Below are 16,744 nucleotides of genomic sequence, written 5' to 3'. Positions count from 1 at the left end.
GCCATGTAGCCTAGTAGTTAACTAAGGGAATGGAGATGGGATGGAATTCAGGAGTATTGAATGGGCTTTAGCTGGACTACGTGTGGTTAGGAATGTTAGAACCCAATATTTTGAATGAATCGTCCATTGAGTTGGTGAAAACAGGTACAGCCTGGAAGACAATGGCATTGAGTTTAATGGATGGAGGTACGAATACCATAATAAGAGGTTATTAATAATTGACGATTGGCTGCATCTTTCTAACTTAATCGCGGAGCATCTCCTATTAGTCCCCTTTCCCCTCTGCTGCCAACTTTTATGCAGCCCTTGTCCATCTGAAGCCGAAGCAGCCACTCAGTGTCAGTGACCTCGATGCAACAGTAGCATCATCTGTCAGCCCCTTATCACTTCCGCCACACTCCACTGTTCGAGTGCCGGACCGCAGTGCACTGAGGCACTGCGGAGACGCTGGCTCCAAATGAGAGACATCAGAACTCGTCTGTCTATTGGTCGCTTTGAATAATCAATCAACAACAAAACAAAGGCCAACCTCTTTCTCTTCTTCTCTTCTCATGTGCCAGCCCTTTCATCCACTACCTGTTTCATTCCATCTCAGGGTCCTTTTTCCAGTGCCGACCTCCCACTCTACCTTAATATCCCCTCACCAGCACCCGTCTATTTCATGCTTCGAGATTGCAACTAGAAACTCACAAGTTACTCCCAAGATTACTATAATTACCTCGCCTATCCTGGTGCATCCACTTCTAAGGACCTTACAGGACACTGGGAAAAAAAGAAAGAGAAGACCCCACGCGTCCGAGCGGAGTAGACCAGCAGCCAGCAGCCACCTTTCTCCTCCTGTAGCTCCATTTGGCCCATTTGGCTCGTCAGGTTCCCCTGGATTAGATTGGATTGGACAACCTATTCGGGCTTTTGGGACTTTTCGGCGGCATCAATCTTCACCTCAAACCCTACATCATCATCCATTCATCAACAACTCCATTCGTCGCTCTCTCGCAAATCGTTCTCGCTCGCTCACTCTCTTCTTTCGCTTTATTTCACATCGCTTTACTTTAATCGCTAGACCAGGCTCTTTCATCGTGGCTCTTTACCTTGTCTTCCCGTTGCAACCAAACCCCTAGCAACCGACGCTCGTTCACCCTTTTCCGCCGTTCTTTGGGTTTTGAGCCCCTACTGCCACCACAATGGCAAACACGTATGTCTTGATGCCCTCATTCGATATCACTTATTGCTTTCGCCTGTCGCTGACGCTCTACTTTGATAGTTTCGGTGCGACCATTAGGTCTTTCTGGCATACTATGACCAGTTATGACAGACGTATGCGACCCCTGATACCCGAGCGCAACACTTCAAAAACGACATACTGAACAACTTGCAGATTCCTCATTTGACTCTCCTTATCGAACCGGTCGACATGTCCCCCTACAGAATGGTCGAGGTGGCATTATGACTGGCGTAGCAACAGCCTCCGATTCTCGAAACGATGTCTCATCTCCCTACTCCGACGAAACCGGCCGGGCTTCTCCTCTCCAACCCGACGGCGCTACTTTCGCTCCCACAAGCGCCCCCTATTCACCTGGCCTGAGATCAATGAGCGCGCGAAATGCTAGCCAGGGCGATGGCTTCGAGGTGCAGAGTCCCGGCGATGTCCCGATGCAAAACTTTGCCGATGGCCTCCCCCCTGCCCCTCCAGTTGCTCATTCCTGGAGGCGCATAGACGCATGGGCAGACGAAAACTATCCAGAACTTTACGACCAGCTATGCGAAGGTGCTACCAACAATGATCTGAACGACCTGGAGCATCAGCTTGACTGCTCTCTTCCTCAAGACGTCCGCGACTCGCTTATGGTTCACGATGGTCAAGAACGAGGAGGAATGCCTACCGGAATTATTTTTAGCCACATGTTGCTGGATTGCGAAGAGATTGTTCAGGAATGGGATAACTGGAGGACCGTCAATCACCAGTATTTGCTCGAAACATCCATCAACAAGCCCTCTACCCCTTCCAAGGCTTTCGGTGGCAGCAATGAGGCTTCTTCTTCCAAGCAAGGCGCGGCAGCTGGCGGCAGCCCTGGTCCTTGGAGACAAGATCTCCTCTCTCGCCAAGACTGCGTACCCCCCAATGCTGTTCAAAAGGCATATGCCCATAGCTCGTGGATCCCCCTCGTCCGTGACTGGGGTGGCAACAACTTGGCTGTCGATCTGGCTCCTGGTCCTGGTGGCCAGTGGGGTCAAATCATTCTGTTTGGTCGTGACTACGATACTAAGTACGTTGTCGCGCGCTCTTGGGCTGCGTTCCTGGCAGTTGTCGCGGATGATCTCAACAGTGGCAAGTGGTATGTGGATGAGGAAACCAACGAATTGAAGCTGCGAGAGTTCAAAGAGACAAGAGTTGAGCCATCGTACTTCAGCATCCTCAGGTGGAGAATGGATCAGAAATACGGAAGAAGGGCAGCTTCAAACCGAAGGTCAATGGGACCCAAGCCTAATTCTCCTCTTGGCTCGCGTTCTTCTTCACCTTATGGTAGTGGTGGTGAGAATGGCGAGCCCCGGGGCCGATCTATGCAACGACTCAGTGGATCATCTCCTTTGGCCAGCCCCCGACCAGGCCCAGGATACGGAAAGGCGACACCTTTGAGTAAAGTCACAGAGGAGACAACAATCCCAGAGCTCGCCGACGCATATATCCAGCCTGAGAAGCTTGTAGAGGTCGAAAGTCCCCGGCAAAGCCAGGACACCAAAACTCCTAAAGTGACAACCAGCATTCCCCGAGTGGAATCCGACCTCCTCAAGGTGGAAGAAGAACCATCTCCCAAGGCGAACGGCAAGAAGCCCGAGGTGGTAGACGAATCGATGAAGACGATCGAGATTTAAGCACCAAAGAATTGGCAGTGTATTTTGCAATAGACGAAAGCACGGGGACTGGCATAGGGACAATGATTGCATGAGACTCGTTATTTTTTACAAACTTCTGGCCAGGGCTTCATGCGGAGCGACGCACCGGGAGGGTACACACAGATTTGGCGTTAAAGGCGTCGTGAGAAATACGCAAGATTCCATGATCCTTTCTATGAGAGGCGAACTTTTTATTTTATTTTCTTCTTCCTGTACTCCTCGGCTAGGACATTTCTAGGAGGAACGCAGAAACAGCATACAAGCCTTAGTATACTATGACAGCTTTGTTTATTACTCAAGGACGAGATGTGGATAGGTGATCGTTGGGGATAGTCAGAGTTGTGGTTATACTGCAGCTCGATGCCTCTCATAGTCATAGGATGGGTAGTAATCATTGTATGAATAAGAATTCACGTTTCCATTTACTTTGAAGATGATGAATTTTGTCAACTGTGGTCAAAGATGTTTCATCAATATGACAGGCAATATTAGGATAAATCATTTGGGCCATATGGTTCAAATTGTTTACTATAGCCAAACTTTAAACTTTAAAAGTGTCGTGGCTGATTGCTGGTCAAAACTTTCGATGCACTTGAGAGATTCTACTGATTGATAAGGATCTTATCTTTGATCTGAAGCTCCAACATGCTTGATCCATCCTTCGATGAAAAGCACCCCACACAAGGCCAATAATAATAAAGCTGTCTCGTGCGGAGCTCAATCGCCGGCATCGGGTCAAACTGTTATGTGACATGATCTTGTTTCTCTATCATAAAGCTTGCTCACATTGCGACAGTTGTCCCGCAAGTTGTCCGGAGCATATCGATTATTTGCCAACACTGGAATATTGACGGACGATACCACGAGTGGACGTAACTATCCACCATGAGCAAAACCATAGCATCGCGGCGTCTTCGAATTGGCATCGACGTTGGTGGGACTAACACAGACGGTGTCCTTATTGATCCCCTCATGAGCTCAGGGCCTGATCGTGGAATCATCGCATGGCACAAAGAACCGACAACGGTGAACCCAAGCGTTGGTATCAACAATGCACTCACTACGATGCTCAGCTCAAGTTCTATCCGCCCTCATGAAGTCGCAAGCGTGACTATAGGAACAACGCACTTTGTTAATGCTGTTGTTGAGAGAGATGCTGCGAGACTGTCACGGGTTGCTGTGATTCGTCTCTGCGGACCCTTCTCGAAGCATAACTTGCCATGTGTCGACTGGCCTGACGACATGAGAGAGCTTATCCTGGGTCACCATGCCCTGGTACATGGCGGACTGGAAGTTGATGGCCGTTTGATATCCGATATTGATCCAGACGAGATCAAAACGCAGTGCTCGATTATTAATCAAAAAGGGATTAAATGTGTGGTTGTTGTTGGTATTTTCAGTCCTATTGATACAGTGGAACGACAAGAAGAGCGAGCGGCAGATATCATCAAGGCTGAAATACCCGGCTGTGATGTTGTGTGTTCCAAGGAGGTTGCCAATCTTGGCTTTCTCGAAAGAGAAAACGCAGCTATGCTCAACGCCTCCATTCTGCCTTTTGCCCGAAAGACCATTCGATCTTTTCACGAACCGGTTAAGAGGCTAGGCCTGAATTGTGCAGTGTTTATCACTCAGAATGATGGCACTGTCCTGTCTGGTGAACTTGCTGCTCGTTTACCGATCCGAACTTTCTCAAGCGGCCCTACCAACAGCATGAGAGGAGCTGCTTTCCTTGTGCATGGCGACCTGGATGAAGCCATGATGGTTGTTGATATTGGAGGAACCACATCTGATGTCGGGATCCTACTGGAGAACGGCTTTCCTCGTCAACAGGCAGCTTACAGCGATCTTTCGGGAGTGAGGATGAACTTTTCTTGTCCCGATATCAAGAGCATCGGTCTCGGCGGAGGCTCTATTGTACGGATAGACAGTAGTGTCTCTGTTGGGTCAGATAGCGTGGGATATAAACTTCCAGAGGAAGCAGTTGTATTTGGAGGAAAGGTTCTTACAGCAACCGATTGCACTGTCCTAGCAAACCCAGAGTTGAAGATTGGCGACCCAGCCCTCATGAAGGACGCTCTTTCGGAGGACCAGCTCACAAAGGTTAGCTTGACAATTAAACAGAAGCTAGAAAAGGTTATCGACACCATGAAGACATCACCCAAAGACATACCAGTTATTCTGGTAGGAGGTGGAGCTGTCATTGCTCCCGATGAGCTCAAGGGCGCGAGCAAGGTTATCAAACCGCAGTGGTCACAGGTCGCCAATGCTATTGGCGCTGCGATAGCAAGGGTGAGTGCGGTTGTGGATACTGTTCAGTCGACGGTATCCAAATCGACAAATGAGTGCCTTGATGAGGTTAGTCGGGCTGCCGTTGAAAAGACTGTTGAGGCTGGAGCTCTAAGATCGACTGTTAAAGTTGTTGAGAAGGAAGGTTTCCCGCTTCAGGTAGGCAACTGATATGCGATGCTATGGAGCTTCCTAACGAGGTGACAGTATATCAAAAACAAAACTCGTTTTGTTGTTCGGGCGACTGGAGACTTCGATTTCTCGAAAGAAGTAGTCGCCCCTGAATTCCAGGCAGAGCACGGAGACCATCAAAACATGGGCCACTATGAGAAGAATACTAAGAACACAGGCCCAAAGCATGATACACAACAAGATGAGGACTTTGATATACTTTCATACCGTCCCGATGTGAGAAACCGAACATGGTATGTTTCTGAAAGGGATGTATCCTGGATCGCAACAGGTTGCTACATTCTTGGCACTGGAGGCGGCGGTAGCCCTTACGGGCTGATGATACGACTAAGAACTCAGTTACGCAACGGCTCGATAATCCGAGTTGTCAATCCTGAAGATCTTCCAGACGATGCACGCGTTGGTTGTGGTGGCGGAGCAGGGAGTCCTACCGTTGCGATCGAGAAGCTAGCTGGTGACGAGCTACTCGAAGCTCAACAAGAATTGTACAAGATGTGCAATACTTCCGCTACTCACATGATATCTGTTGAAGTCGGAGGCGCCAATGGGCTGAGCGGGTTGTTGCTTGGGTCAAGTGATCAGATGGACATCCCTACAGTTGACGGAGACTGGATGGGGAGAGCATATCCCACAAAATGGCAAACAACACCTGTTGTTTTCAAAGAGAGGGACACTATCTGGTCACCTATCGCCGTGAGCGACGGTAACGGCAACGTGCTCGTCATGCCCAAAGCATCCTCCGACGAAGCTGTCGAGCGGATCATCCGCGCTGCCTTGAGCGAGATGGGCTCTCAAGTTGGCGCCGCAGATGCACCTGTCACAGGAGAAGAGACAAAGCGCTGGGCTGTCGAACATACGCTATCACAGTCCTGGAGAATAGGTCGTGCCGTAGCTCGGGCGCGGAAAGAGAACCGCGTAGACAACGTCGCTGAAACGATCATCGAAGAGTGTGGCGGCCCAGGAGCGGGCAAGGTTCTGTGGAAGGGCAAAATTATTGGCGTGGATAGAACTTTGAGGAACGGACATATCTATGGCGAGTGTCTCATCGAAGGGGCTGATGTTCGCGATGAACATGTGGCTTCAGGAGATATTTCGGAACAGTTCAAGGGGGTTGTCAAGATTCCCTTTAAGAACGAGAATATCGCTGCCCTGGGAGTCTATAATGATCGGAAAGAGGAGCTTCAAGAGGATGTACTGGCTATCGTGCCTGATTTGGTCTGTGTAATTGATGCACAGAACGGAGAGGCAGTTGGGACGCCTGAATATCGCTATGGGTTACTTGTTGTAGTGTTGGGAATAGCAGCGAGTGACAGATGGACAGGAACTGAGAGAGGAATAAAGATTGGGGGTCCTCAGGCTTTTGGACTTGGCCATCTCAAGTTTGAGCCTCTGGGGAAGTATTTCAAACCGAGGAGTGTCATTGATGAGTTTGATGAGTGTTAATGAGTCACATGGGCTTAACATTGAGCGAGAAGTTTATATGAAGGTGGTTCAGGTAAAAGGATCTTAGCGGTGAATTATACGTAACGAATTTGATGGCTTGTCTCACAATTTTTCGCTGCATCAAACTGTTTTCAAATATATGCTTTTCTGCTCCTAATGATAAACTGGGTTGATACTCGGCCAAGGTGAGACTTGTTCACCTGAGGCCAAATAAGGCTAGCGCGTGGCCCCACACCGCCCACCTCATGACATCCCGCCGCCTTCCATCATAGTTTCTTTCCTTTTCCAAAACACCACCACCAAATTCGATCATATATCATCACCAACTACTTGCCTAGGTAGCCAACCGTATAACCACCCACTTACAACCGCTTACGCTTTCACACATTCATCATGGGCTCCGTCGTACTTCCCCATCTCAACACCGGCTGGCATGTGGACCAAGCCATTCTCTCAGGTAAATACGATCCCCCAAACCTTCCTGCCTGTCATCTACTAACAACCTCTCAGAGGAAGATCGCCTCGTCGTCATTCGCTTCGGCCGCGATTGGGATCCCGATTGTATGCGCCAGGACGAAGTGCTGTACAAGATCGCCGACAAGGTGCGCAACTTCGCCGTGATTTACCTCTGCGACATCGACCAGGTTCCCGACTTCAACCAGATGTACGAGCTGTATGACCCGTGCTCCCTCATGTTCTTCTTCCGAAACAAGCACATGATGATCGATCTGGGAACCGGTGACAACAACAAGATCAAGTGGGTTCTTGAGGATAAGCAAGAGCTCATTGACATTTTTGAAACGGTGTATCGAGGTGCCAAGAAGGGACGTGGTTTGGTCGTCAGTCCCAAGGATTATTCTACCCGACACAGGTACTAGTCGTGGAAACGGCCACCAGTATTTGGGATTTGGGCGCGGACCGGAGTTGGGCTTGTTTTGAGGTGCTAATACGTTCATGATGGCTGGAGGAAGGTAGGGATATTTGGCTTCCGAGTCAATCGATAATGAGACTACGATACGATACATTTCGTCAAGACCAATATTCTATGGACCAAATGGTGAGATTCCTCAATGCGTATTTGAACCAGTTTGAACCGCTTCTCTGACACAGTCTGTTAAGATATACATGTTTGCCGTGGCAACAGTGCAGCCTGGCTTATGGTCTGGAGAGCATATTGCCAGAGGCAAACCAAGAGGTAAGATTGCTAACCACGCGTAACTGTGCCATTTATCTATGTTGGACTCGTAGACTACTCATCACGCCTGAGTCATGACATCTCGCATTGCCGATATCGTAGAATCGCGAGCCTCCACATTGGAACACTGGGAGAAGCAAGGAACAATCAAATTGATTCGAAGTAATGCGTATGCTAGCAAAGGCTTATAATCCAAACGGCCATGTTTCATGGTACTCTCGAGGTGACTTGGGCTGATGAACCTCCAACGTCCCAACGTGTTTTGACTTGTCAAACCAGATGAAGCCATCGAACTGCTCTGGCAAGACGGCATATGAGTAATGCGAAGCCTTCTCCGTTTCAGGCCTATACAGCACACCAATAAATCTTTCCAGCCTTTTCTCGTTCAGTATTTCTCGTAGCCTCTCATCGCATTTGCCTTTACGGAGATCCAAGACAAAGTTGTCAATGCCCGCAGCATGCATAAGCTCCTCGTAGCTGCCCGGGAGCCCTTGCTGAAGCTCCATACCGTTCATGTCGCCGTCCCAGTTCTGAGCTGCAGCCACGGTGCCGGTATTTGTGCCTGTACCAATACTAAGAGCTTGGACCCCAAATCTCTCCTTGCAGAGCTGCCCGAGGTTGAGTTCTTCTCTTGACCATCCCATGCTGGTAGCCCGGGCATCACCGACGTGGCTGTTATGTGCCCAGACAATGGCTTTGGAATCACGACCGCGATGTTCCAAAAGTCTCGTAAGAGTCTCGAACATATGGGTGTCTCGAAGATTCCATGTTTCGTCTCGCCCGCGATACATGGCTTTATAGTATTGTTCGGCATCTGGAGATCTTTCAATTTTCTTTCAACGGGTTCTTTTCAGGGGCTAGCTTACCTTTGACAACTCTGGCATTCTGCTCTCCACTATGGAACTCCGTGCCATCGTCAAGTGCTGCAGAGTATTCAATGCGTTTAATTAGGATATCCTTTAGCATCGCGATAACGTCTTTCTCATACCCCTGAAAAGAAGCTGCCAGAGACTCTAGGCCATATTCGTGAGGATCATCTGCCCAGTGCATCAGTTTACTGTATCGCCCCTTCGCGACTTGTGCCATATCCTTGTCAACAGTATCCAGGTAGTCAACCACTGCCTTCATCGAAGTGCCCATCGAGTAGAGATCCAGGCCGTAAAATCCTGCTGCCTCTTCTTCTTTGAGGTCAGAGTTGTAAGACCGCATCCATTCCACAAAGTCGCGGACTTCAATGTTTCGCCACATCCAAGTGGGAAATCTCAAGAACGCTGGTTCTCTTCCCTTCCTCTTTGACATCTGAGTCGTCTCTACTGTGGCTTGACCAGGGCCTGGGCGGTGCCTGACATATCGATCAACAGACTCGGCATCAGGCCAGTCTGCTTCAATAGCAACGATATTGAAACCGTGGTTTTGTATCATATACTTTGTAATTTCTGCCCGAACCGAGTAAAACTCCGACGTGCCGTGTGACGCATCGCCTATAAGCAATACTTTGCAATCCCCAAAGCTGTCGAAGTACTTCGTGACTGTCTCGACGTCTTGGGCGATTGATTTGAATGGTTTAACATTGGATTTGAGTTGTTCTGCGCTTGATACTTCCATTTCTGACTCAGGTTGAGATTGGAGAGTATGCTTGATGACTCGTTATAGTGATTTCGACCTGAAAGAGTTCATGAAGAAGTGGTCATCGTTTTAAGCTCGAGTTCGCTTGGGCATTTCACACTAATAGGCCAGCTGATAGTGGCGACACAGATTCTCAATACAGAATTACCCGGAAGTTAATTCCGTGTGACATCAGCATGCAATTATACAATTGGAGTAAATGAAAGAGCTGCCAGTCTGATCAAAGTACTGAAAGTGGAACGAGACGGTGATCTACAGCTATGTAACGCTGTTAGTGCGGAGGTGGCGGCGATAACTTCATCATGACGGCTTTTGAGTGCTGTAAGCCTATGACGAATCATGATTCAGTGTCCTAACCAGTTGTCAGCCAGGGAATTCTCAGACAGCATGCTTACCGCACAGCTAAGGAAGTTCAGGAATGTCAAAATGTTGTAGACGGTTCAGCTTCATATGGCTGTTTGACTAACATATGAGGATTCTCTTGCTCACGCCCCTCAATTGCCAAAAATCATCATCGTATTGACATCAGCGTCCATTTCTCAACTTGTGGTATACAAGCAGTTTATCCTGTCTTTTGTATGTCAATATTTATTGAAGAACACGGATCGGGTCGCAGCTCAGTATTGTTTGCCCTGAGCTCGTTGTCCTGCTTCCCGGCTCTTGAGCCATGGAACACGGTATTCGCATCCGATCGCTGACGGCACTTACATTTGGCGTTCTCTCGCTATGCTGGCCGTTATATCTGGCGGCACGTATTGAGTCTTCGTCTTTGCTATTGGTGGCTGGGAGGATTGGTATACAGAATGTATAAAGATAGGGGCTAGAGACAAGGGAGTCAGAATCTCAATTGCAAGCTGAGTAGGTTGTTAATGAGAACTAGGATAATATCGCAAGGATAATACACAGAGTCTTAGAATAAACATGCTTTATAGACCTTGCTTGTTGGCCATTGTTCCATGTGCCCATCCACGACTAGCTGCCGGGGCCCGTAAAGAGACTTACATTACGGCTCTCCGGCTTCACGTCATCGACTTTGGGTCAGTTTTCCGTCGTAGCTCCCCAGTTGAACTATGGATCAGAGATGCTCGTCATGAGTTATTGGAAATATTGAGTGGGGAGAAGTGGTGTATCTGGTGAACGCAGACCCTGGACATGAGGATGGAAGGACCGCCGAAGGAGAGACTGCCAAGTGAGCTAATGGTAGCTGAAAAGAACAGATTGTCATTAGCATCAGTCTAAAATCTACCATCAAGAACCGGGAAACTGCAGCGTGGCATTGTTGCTCGTTCCACGTAAAGGTGCGCGCTTCGTATTGTGTAAGTGTAGGACAGTAACGAAGTCTAGGGCTTGTCTCCTATGTGACGATCAAAAACTCTATAACGAACTAAGACATATGGATAGCCTTGGTCATCATCAGCGATGAGCCTCAGGGGCCTTGAGTTCTCTTCTTTCGGTTCGGGTTGACATCCTGGAATACTCGTTGATGGGTCGATGATTGTGGACGTTGAGTATCAGAGTTAAGACTGATTTCCTTGTAGCAAAGATACAGGATCGCTTTATTTGACTTAACCGTATCTTATGCTAGTCACTTTTCTTTGGCGGATGTGAAAGGAGGAGGGTTTGCTTCGACGATGGCTGGTGTTTCAAGATCGCGAGAGTCAATGTCGTTGACTTTTAGGGCACACGCAGAAGAAGCTACTGAAATACCCTGAGTTATAGAAGTTGGTGAAAGTCCTTTGGATTATGTTCCGGGTCGAGGTAAGATCCTCTTCTGATCCGAAAACAAGTTAGTCAAGGGATCACAATTGAGGCGCCCATTGCCCGAGGTTCCCGTCCCTCTTGGGTGAAACATACCTGGTTTTTCGATCGAATAAACGATAGCATCGTAGGTTGGAAAGGCAACTGAGAGTCGTATGTGCTAATATCCACAAGAGTTCTTGCAGAGGAGACGCGTGTTTCGGGGTTCCATCTTCCTAGACCTAGGCCAGTGCGAGTTATCTCATGCGTCTGCTGTATCTTGAAGATCAAAAGGGGTGTCATAGGTATGATGCCCTGACGGAGGAAGCTCCTTATTATGGTTACCGACCCGTGCAGAGTCCTGCAGCAGAGAAAGAAAAGAAGGTCGAATACTAGGTAGTCATTGCATAATGAAATTTTTGACCGCATCGATAGTGTAAAGCCAGTGACGAGGCAAGAATGAGACAATAAACAAACCTTGAAACTTAGGAGTTCTAGATCAGTGCAAAGATACTTGAAGCCCAGCATTTTGGTATAAATACGGAGGTGCAGCTCTTTGCAGGACTAGCTTCTTCGGGCGCTGGTGGGCGAACATAGGAACAAGAAAAATGTTGCCGACGCCTGGGCCAAGGAGCCCGGCACTGAGACTGATGGATTTGCTCCCACCGAGATAAGGTAGAGTAGCATTTCTAGACTGAGCAACTGTTCATTTGTGATACAGGCCTGAATAAATGTTTGAATCGAGTACTGTTCTCCTCTCAGGGGTATAACAGCCCGCCACAGGAACAAAGCTATCACCAATGATGGGATATGTTCTTGAATGTTCCTGTACATGCGTGAACACAAGAGCCACGTCAAGGACTCGGCCGAGTCGACAACCACCGTCATCCCTGTCAAGCTCGACACTACAGGGCCCCCCATGTTCAAGATCTGCCCTAGGACAAAGAACGGCATAGTCAGTTCGGGCAGGGTGGACCTGTCAACTTTAATTGTTCTTATGTCCACTACCTATTGACGACGTTCGAGAGAGCAGTACGTATTGGGGCTTGCGCTGCAAATACATTTAGGGGACCTGACATCGCTACTGGCTGTTGGTTTTGTATGGCAGATTTACTGCGCTCGTGGCGCCCGATCCTTGCCCTCCACTTTTTCACCTGTCATCATCTTCACCCTCATCCAGGCACTTGGGAACAACATCGTTTGTCTCGCTGATCATGTCTCGACCCTGGCCATTAGTTTGCGCTTCTCTCAGCTTTTTGAGGTCTCGATTTTGTCTCCCTTCTTTCCTCTTCCTTGACAAAGATGATCGACCATTCCCACCCAAGGTCCAGTGGCCACTGTTTACTCTTCGACTGATCCATCTCATTATTGTTATACTATATGACATGAAGTCACTTGTCTTCACAGCAGTATGTTCTTACACGGGTCTAGGAGCTCCATTCGTACCACAAGACGGACGACTCACAGCCTTGCTGCACACCTAACAGCTTGGTAGAACCCCAGATGGTGAGCTGGTCTTACCTTCGAGATCGTGTATCTTGTGAGGCTTCACTGGCTTCATCAGCTAACATTCCGTATTTGCAGATTCATGCCGACCATCATCACACCAATCTCGACCTCCTCTGGAACGACTCTCCTCTTGCTACCGCTTCCAGCACTACATCTGTGCCAGGAACGCTGGGAAAATCTCACTTGACGCTGCTCGACTACTCGTACGTAGTCCATGGCTCAGAAACAAGACCGCCCCTGTCCATTCGTCGCATTTACGTCCCGGAACCCTGGAGCTATCGCTATTCCAGTTCTAGTTGTATCCCTCAACACGTTTTTAATGTACCACTGGCTTTTCCCGCCGTGCAGTTATCACGGAGAAGTGTGAATGGTCATTTCACACAGGTCAGGGGTTCGCGCCTTTGCCTTCTTGAGCTTATTACAGTGGCGTGCTACATTTGTGTTTTAACAGCTTCAACAAATGTTCTCCGTCTGTAACCTTTTCGATTATGAGTGAAATGGTTCTTTAGAAGGCATGGCATCGATGCCGGAATACTCGAATAAGATGAGCAAGGAGCTTTTCCGACTGTGGGCACACGATAGCATTACAAATGCAGAATACAATGACGTGACACCCTGGCCGATACAGCATGATGTTTTGACTGTTAAATAGGATATACTTGGGAACTGTTAATTGATGAAACATTCTAGTAATGTCTGGATGCCACTTCTTGATCGAGCGAGAACAACTCAAAATCCCCCGGCCCTGGTTCATTTTACGATTCGGAAGAGCAACGTTCATAATCTGCTATACGATAGCTTCTAAACTGTAGACAATCATTGTTTACAGTGTCGTCAGGGCACTGGCTGTTGCTAAGCTAACCCCCACTCGCCAGTGATGGGATTTCAGACGATTCTAGATAGATGCGTCACTGCCGATTTTCTCCACGATGCGGCATACACAAATGCGCAAAATAACATCGGAGTTTGAAATATGTCCGATGAACCTGTCTTGGTAGCCGATAAGTCTGGAGCGCAGATTTGGTGAAATAACCGGGCGGGCTGGGCTGCACTCGAGCACTACGAAGGTGGGAACTGGGTCACCATGTTCCGCATGCCGCTGCTATAAGCCGATTATCACTTGTGCAGGATGACCATATGCAATGGCTTCTACTATGTAATCCAATGGAATAGTCTCGGCAGTGATCATACAACAGGTCAAGGGCATAAGGAGTGCTGGGGAGTAATCATAATTCTTTAGGGCGGTTGGCCTCTAGGCTAGTGTTACTGATCGAAATCAGGATGAATCTTCTAGAGGAGCTGAGGTGGTATAATATGTTTTGGGTGCTGCAGCAGTAGCCTAATTCTGCTGCGGTAGGATGCATATCTTCGTCTCCCACCCTCCGCTCTTCTTTTCTCCTCCACCACCAAAACATCGGGAACGCCAGCATAGGCGAATGACCACCGCCTCAACTCTATACTTGATATCCCTGGGGTATTAAGTTCTTTGTACATTCTCAATCAATTCCTCTCATCACAGTTGCGTACTTTTATTTGATTTTCTCATATACATAAACACCCGCCACTGAGGGCATCTCAGTTTCTCCCTGCTCCCGCTTCACTCATCAACCCATTCCCTTTCTTCTCACGATATTGGGCTCAATATTCATCCTAATGGCCCCCATAAGCTGATCTTCCACCGCAAGATTCACGATGTCGGCCCCTTTGGTCTGTCGCCCTAATCCCTCCCAAGGCTTGGTCAATACTCCGGCAGTTAAGACGTTCAGAATCGGAGAACTCCTGCTACTGATCGTCGAGGAGCTTGGAGAACGGACCGAGCAAAAGCCTGGGTACCAGAATCTGGGGAGTCTTGGAAACTTAATCCTTACGAACAAATCCCTCTTCATCTCACTTCAAGCTTACCTCTACACTCAAGACCTGGAGGATGACTGCCACAAAGGCCTCCAACATGCTGTTTTCAACTGCTCTGATCAAGTGGGCTACCGCATCATCACCAAGTACCCAACCGAGCTTCTACGTTCCAATATCAACAAAATATACAAACACAATACTGCGAATACCAGAGCAACCTTTACTCTGCTTCATATCGCAGCAGCTCGGCAGCAGCACCGTGTGATCCGAAAGCTGGGACGCTTGGGTGCCAAGTATCTCGATGTCAAGAATCTGCATATTGTCCTGCCACAAGAATTCAGAGACCGGCTAGAACAAGAGACCGCGCTTTTCAATCACCTCCCCCGACTGCGGTGGAAACCTGCACTGGCACCTCTTGTACTGCATCAGGTTGAAACCTTCGATCTCCTGGACGAGTACTGGAGGGCAGCTTACGTCGGAACCTTCAACTTTCGCGCGATTGCTGTTGCTTTTGCAGTTGAAGGCGTGGCAACTCCGGAGCCTCCCTTTTGGCCGATGACCGTTCATCACTTGGCGGCAACTTTGACAGATCACAACTACTCTGTCCAGCTGCTGAGACACGCTGTGGAGTTGCACCCTTCACATAATGAAGCCCCCGGAGGACTGGAGAGGTACTCGGTTCTTCATTTTGCCATCCAGGCTTACAACTTCAGGGCCTTGAGATACCTCCTGGAGTCTGGCGTCGGGCTTGGACGATATATGGTCGATGCCCTTGGTAACAACCCACTCCACTGTGTGTTTCGGCTTGCCTTGGAATCGGCGAACAAAGCGTCATCGAGATTAGCCTGTAGAAAAATGGTCGACGATCTTATGGACAACCACGGGTTTCACCACCGCATGGTCCGAACTTGCTACCCATACGAGTCACCAATCCTGATTGTTGCTCAATCTGCTCGTATAGATTGGAGCGGTAGGCATCACATGATCAAGTATCTACTTGGAAAATGCCTGAAAAGCGAAATGGATATGAGGTTTCACCGGAACTATAACCCTGCACTTCACCGAAACATTCTCAACGTCCCTGACGCATGTGGAAATACTGCACTGGCATTCATTGCCCAAGCCATCGTAGTACACAGAGGTAACGAGGGCCTCGAAGCCGTGTTCAGAAATATGATCCGGCACGGAGCTCAAATCAACCTGGACATCAACCCCCGATATAGACCCCGCAGGTACGCCCACTCAATCAAGTACATTGTCCAATTCGCCGAGGGATGCACCAAGTTCAAGAAGCTGGTCGACAGACTCGGTGGCCGTCTTCACCAGGCTGAAGTTGATGATACTGCTATTGGGTACGATGGCGTCGAACATCGAGATCATGAGCCACACGTACGCTCGCTTCCTCCACAGCATCTCTTTGCCCAAGAGCACCCCTGAAATCAGTATCCGATACTGATCAATTCGCGAAACCAGAGCGGGAGGCCGAAGCTTGGTAGATTGCTTCCTGGTGGAGAATTGGTGCTTAAGGCTGATAACCTTCGGAAACCTCCCGCGAGACATTTGAGAAACCATACCTTGATTTTTACCGAAGAGAAACTCTGTACACTGCATTTAATTTCATCATTTTTTGGGCGCAAGATATCAGCATACAAAGCATATTAGAGATACCTGAGACGGCTGTTATCAGACAAAACGGGCATGAGGCCGAGAAGGAGTTAGCAAGTCTGGTACAGCATTCCCACACGATATCGCAATGCAAAGATTTGGTTGTATGAGAATTGTAATCCGGGGACATGTACAATAATTGCTCGCTAGAGAAGAAAATAGAAGAAAACCCACCAATGATTGCTTGTTTCTGGCTGTGAGAGAGCCCAAGTGATATTGTAGATGACCTTGACCCATCTAGCCAACCTCTTTACGTCTTGGATGAAAGCTAGACCATGGGGATAGATAAGTAGGTGACCAACAAGTGCATATTTCGAGCACTACGATATCGGACTTCCTAATCAA

The 16,744-nt window shown here is 48.5% G+C and overlaps 6 protein-coding genes across 6 annotated transcripts; 5 read left to right on the top strand and 1 right to left on the bottom strand.

The window, feature by feature from the left end:
- Positions 1-890: 890 nt before the first annotated feature.
- Positions 891-2,980, top strand: FOBCDRAFT_23163 (uncharacterized protein). The gene is made up of 3 exons (XM_031176572.3): positions 891-1,195; positions 1,265-1,317; positions 1,379-2,980. Exons 1-3 carry the CDS (start codon positions 1,185-1,187, stop codon positions 2,872-2,874), a joined length of 1,560 nt encoding a protein of 519 aa, XP_031047705.1. The 5' UTR covers positions 891-1,184; the 3' UTR covers positions 2,875-2,980.
- Positions 2,981-3,629: 649 nt separating this feature from the next.
- FOBCDRAFT_178827 (uncharacterized protein) lies at positions 3,630-6,853 on the top strand. Its single transcript, XM_031176571.3, has 2 exons — positions 3,630-5,340; positions 5,389-6,853. Exons 1-2 carry the CDS (start codon positions 3,781-3,783, stop codon positions 6,814-6,816), a joined length of 2,988 nt encoding a protein of 995 aa, XP_031047704.2. The 5' UTR covers positions 3,630-3,780; the 3' UTR covers positions 6,817-6,853.
- Positions 6,854-7,106: 253 nt separating this feature from the next.
- FOBCDRAFT_157187 (mitosis protein DIM1-domain-containing protein) lies at positions 7,107-7,873 on the top strand. The gene is made up of 2 exons (XM_031176570.3): positions 7,107-7,273; positions 7,327-7,873. Exons 1-2 carry the CDS (start codon positions 7,210-7,212, stop codon positions 7,692-7,694), a joined length of 432 nt encoding a protein of 143 aa, XP_031047703.1. The 5' UTR covers positions 7,107-7,209; the 3' UTR covers positions 7,695-7,873.
- Positions 7,874-7,936: 63 nt separating this feature from the next.
- Positions 7,937-9,675, bottom strand: FOBCDRAFT_258510 (erythromycin esterase-domain-containing protein). Its single transcript, XM_031176568.3, has 2 exons — positions 8,878-9,675; positions 7,937-8,825 (listed from the first exon to the last, which is right to left on the bottom strand). Exons 1-2 carry the CDS (start codon positions 9,614-9,616, stop codon positions 8,197-8,199), a joined length of 1,368 nt encoding a protein of 455 aa, XP_031047701.2. The 5' UTR covers positions 9,617-9,675; the 3' UTR covers positions 7,937-8,196.
- Positions 9,676-12,471: 2,796 nt separating this feature from the next.
- On the top strand, positions 12,472-13,226 carry FOBCDRAFT_218224 (uncharacterized protein). The gene is made up of 2 exons (XM_059609498.1): positions 12,472-12,880; positions 12,959-13,226. Exon 1 carries the CDS (start codon positions 12,589-12,591, stop codon positions 12,856-12,858), a length of 270 nt encoding a protein of 89 aa, XP_059466955.1. The 5' UTR covers positions 12,472-12,588; the 3' UTR covers positions 12,859-12,880; positions 12,959-13,226.
- Positions 13,227-14,575: 1,349 nt separating this feature from the next.
- FOBCDRAFT_317090 (uncharacterized protein) lies at positions 14,576-16,549 on the top strand (the record flags this gene model as incomplete). Its single annotated transcript, XM_031176564.3, has 1 exon — positions 14,576-16,549. The coding sequence occupies one exon, from the start codon at positions 14,576-14,578 to the stop codon at positions 16,169-16,171; it is 1,596 nt and encodes a 531-aa protein (XP_031047697.2). The 3' UTR covers positions 16,172-16,549.
- Between the last annotated feature and the right edge of the window lie 195 nt (positions 16,550-16,744).

The sequence above is a fragment of the Fusarium oxysporum genome, chromosome III (assembly GCF_013085055.1).
Source record: "Fusarium oxysporum Fo47 chromosome III, complete sequence".
In the NCBI taxonomy this organism is placed as follows: domain Eukaryota; kingdom Fungi; phylum Ascomycota; class Sordariomycetes; order Hypocreales; family Nectriaceae; genus Fusarium; species Fusarium oxysporum.
Note: the sequence above shows the minus strand (reverse complement) of the source record. Positions and strands in the feature narration are given on the sequence as shown.

Bases quoted from the DNA above. Each gene is read 5' to 3' on its own strand.
- FOBCDRAFT_23163 (XM_031176572.3), top strand. The intron at 1,318-1,378 runs GTATGCGACCCC...AACAACTTGCAG, and splicing joins TATGACCAGTTATGACAGAC to ATTCCTCATTTGACTCTCCT.
- FOBCDRAFT_178827 (XM_031176571.3), top strand. From the start codon at position 3,781: ATGAGCAAAACCATAGCATCGCGGCGTCTTCGAATTGGCATCGACGTT. The intron at 5,341-5,388 runs GTAGGCAACTGA...ACGAGGTGACAG, and splicing joins AGGAAGGTTTCCCGCTTCAG to TATATCAAAAACAAAACTCG.
- FOBCDRAFT_157187 (XM_031176570.3), top strand. From the start codon at position 7,210: ATGGGCTCCGTCGTACTTCCCCATCTCAACACCGGCTGGCATGTGGAC. The intron at 7,274-7,326 runs GTAAATACGATC...ACAACCTCTCAG, and splicing joins GGACCAAGCCATTCTCTCAG to AGGAAGATCGCCTCGTCGTC.
- FOBCDRAFT_258510 (XM_031176568.3), bottom strand. From the start codon at position 9,616: ATGGAAGTATCAAGCGCAGAACAACTCAAATCCAATGTTAAACCATTC. The intron at 8,826-8,877 runs GTAAGCTAGCCC...AAAGATCTCCAG, and splicing joins GAATGCCAGAGTTGTCAAAG to ATGCCGAACAATACTATAAA.
- FOBCDRAFT_218224 (XM_059609498.1), top strand. From the start codon at position 12,589: ATGTCTCGACCCTGGCCATTAGTTTGCGCTTCTCTCAGCTTTTTGAGG.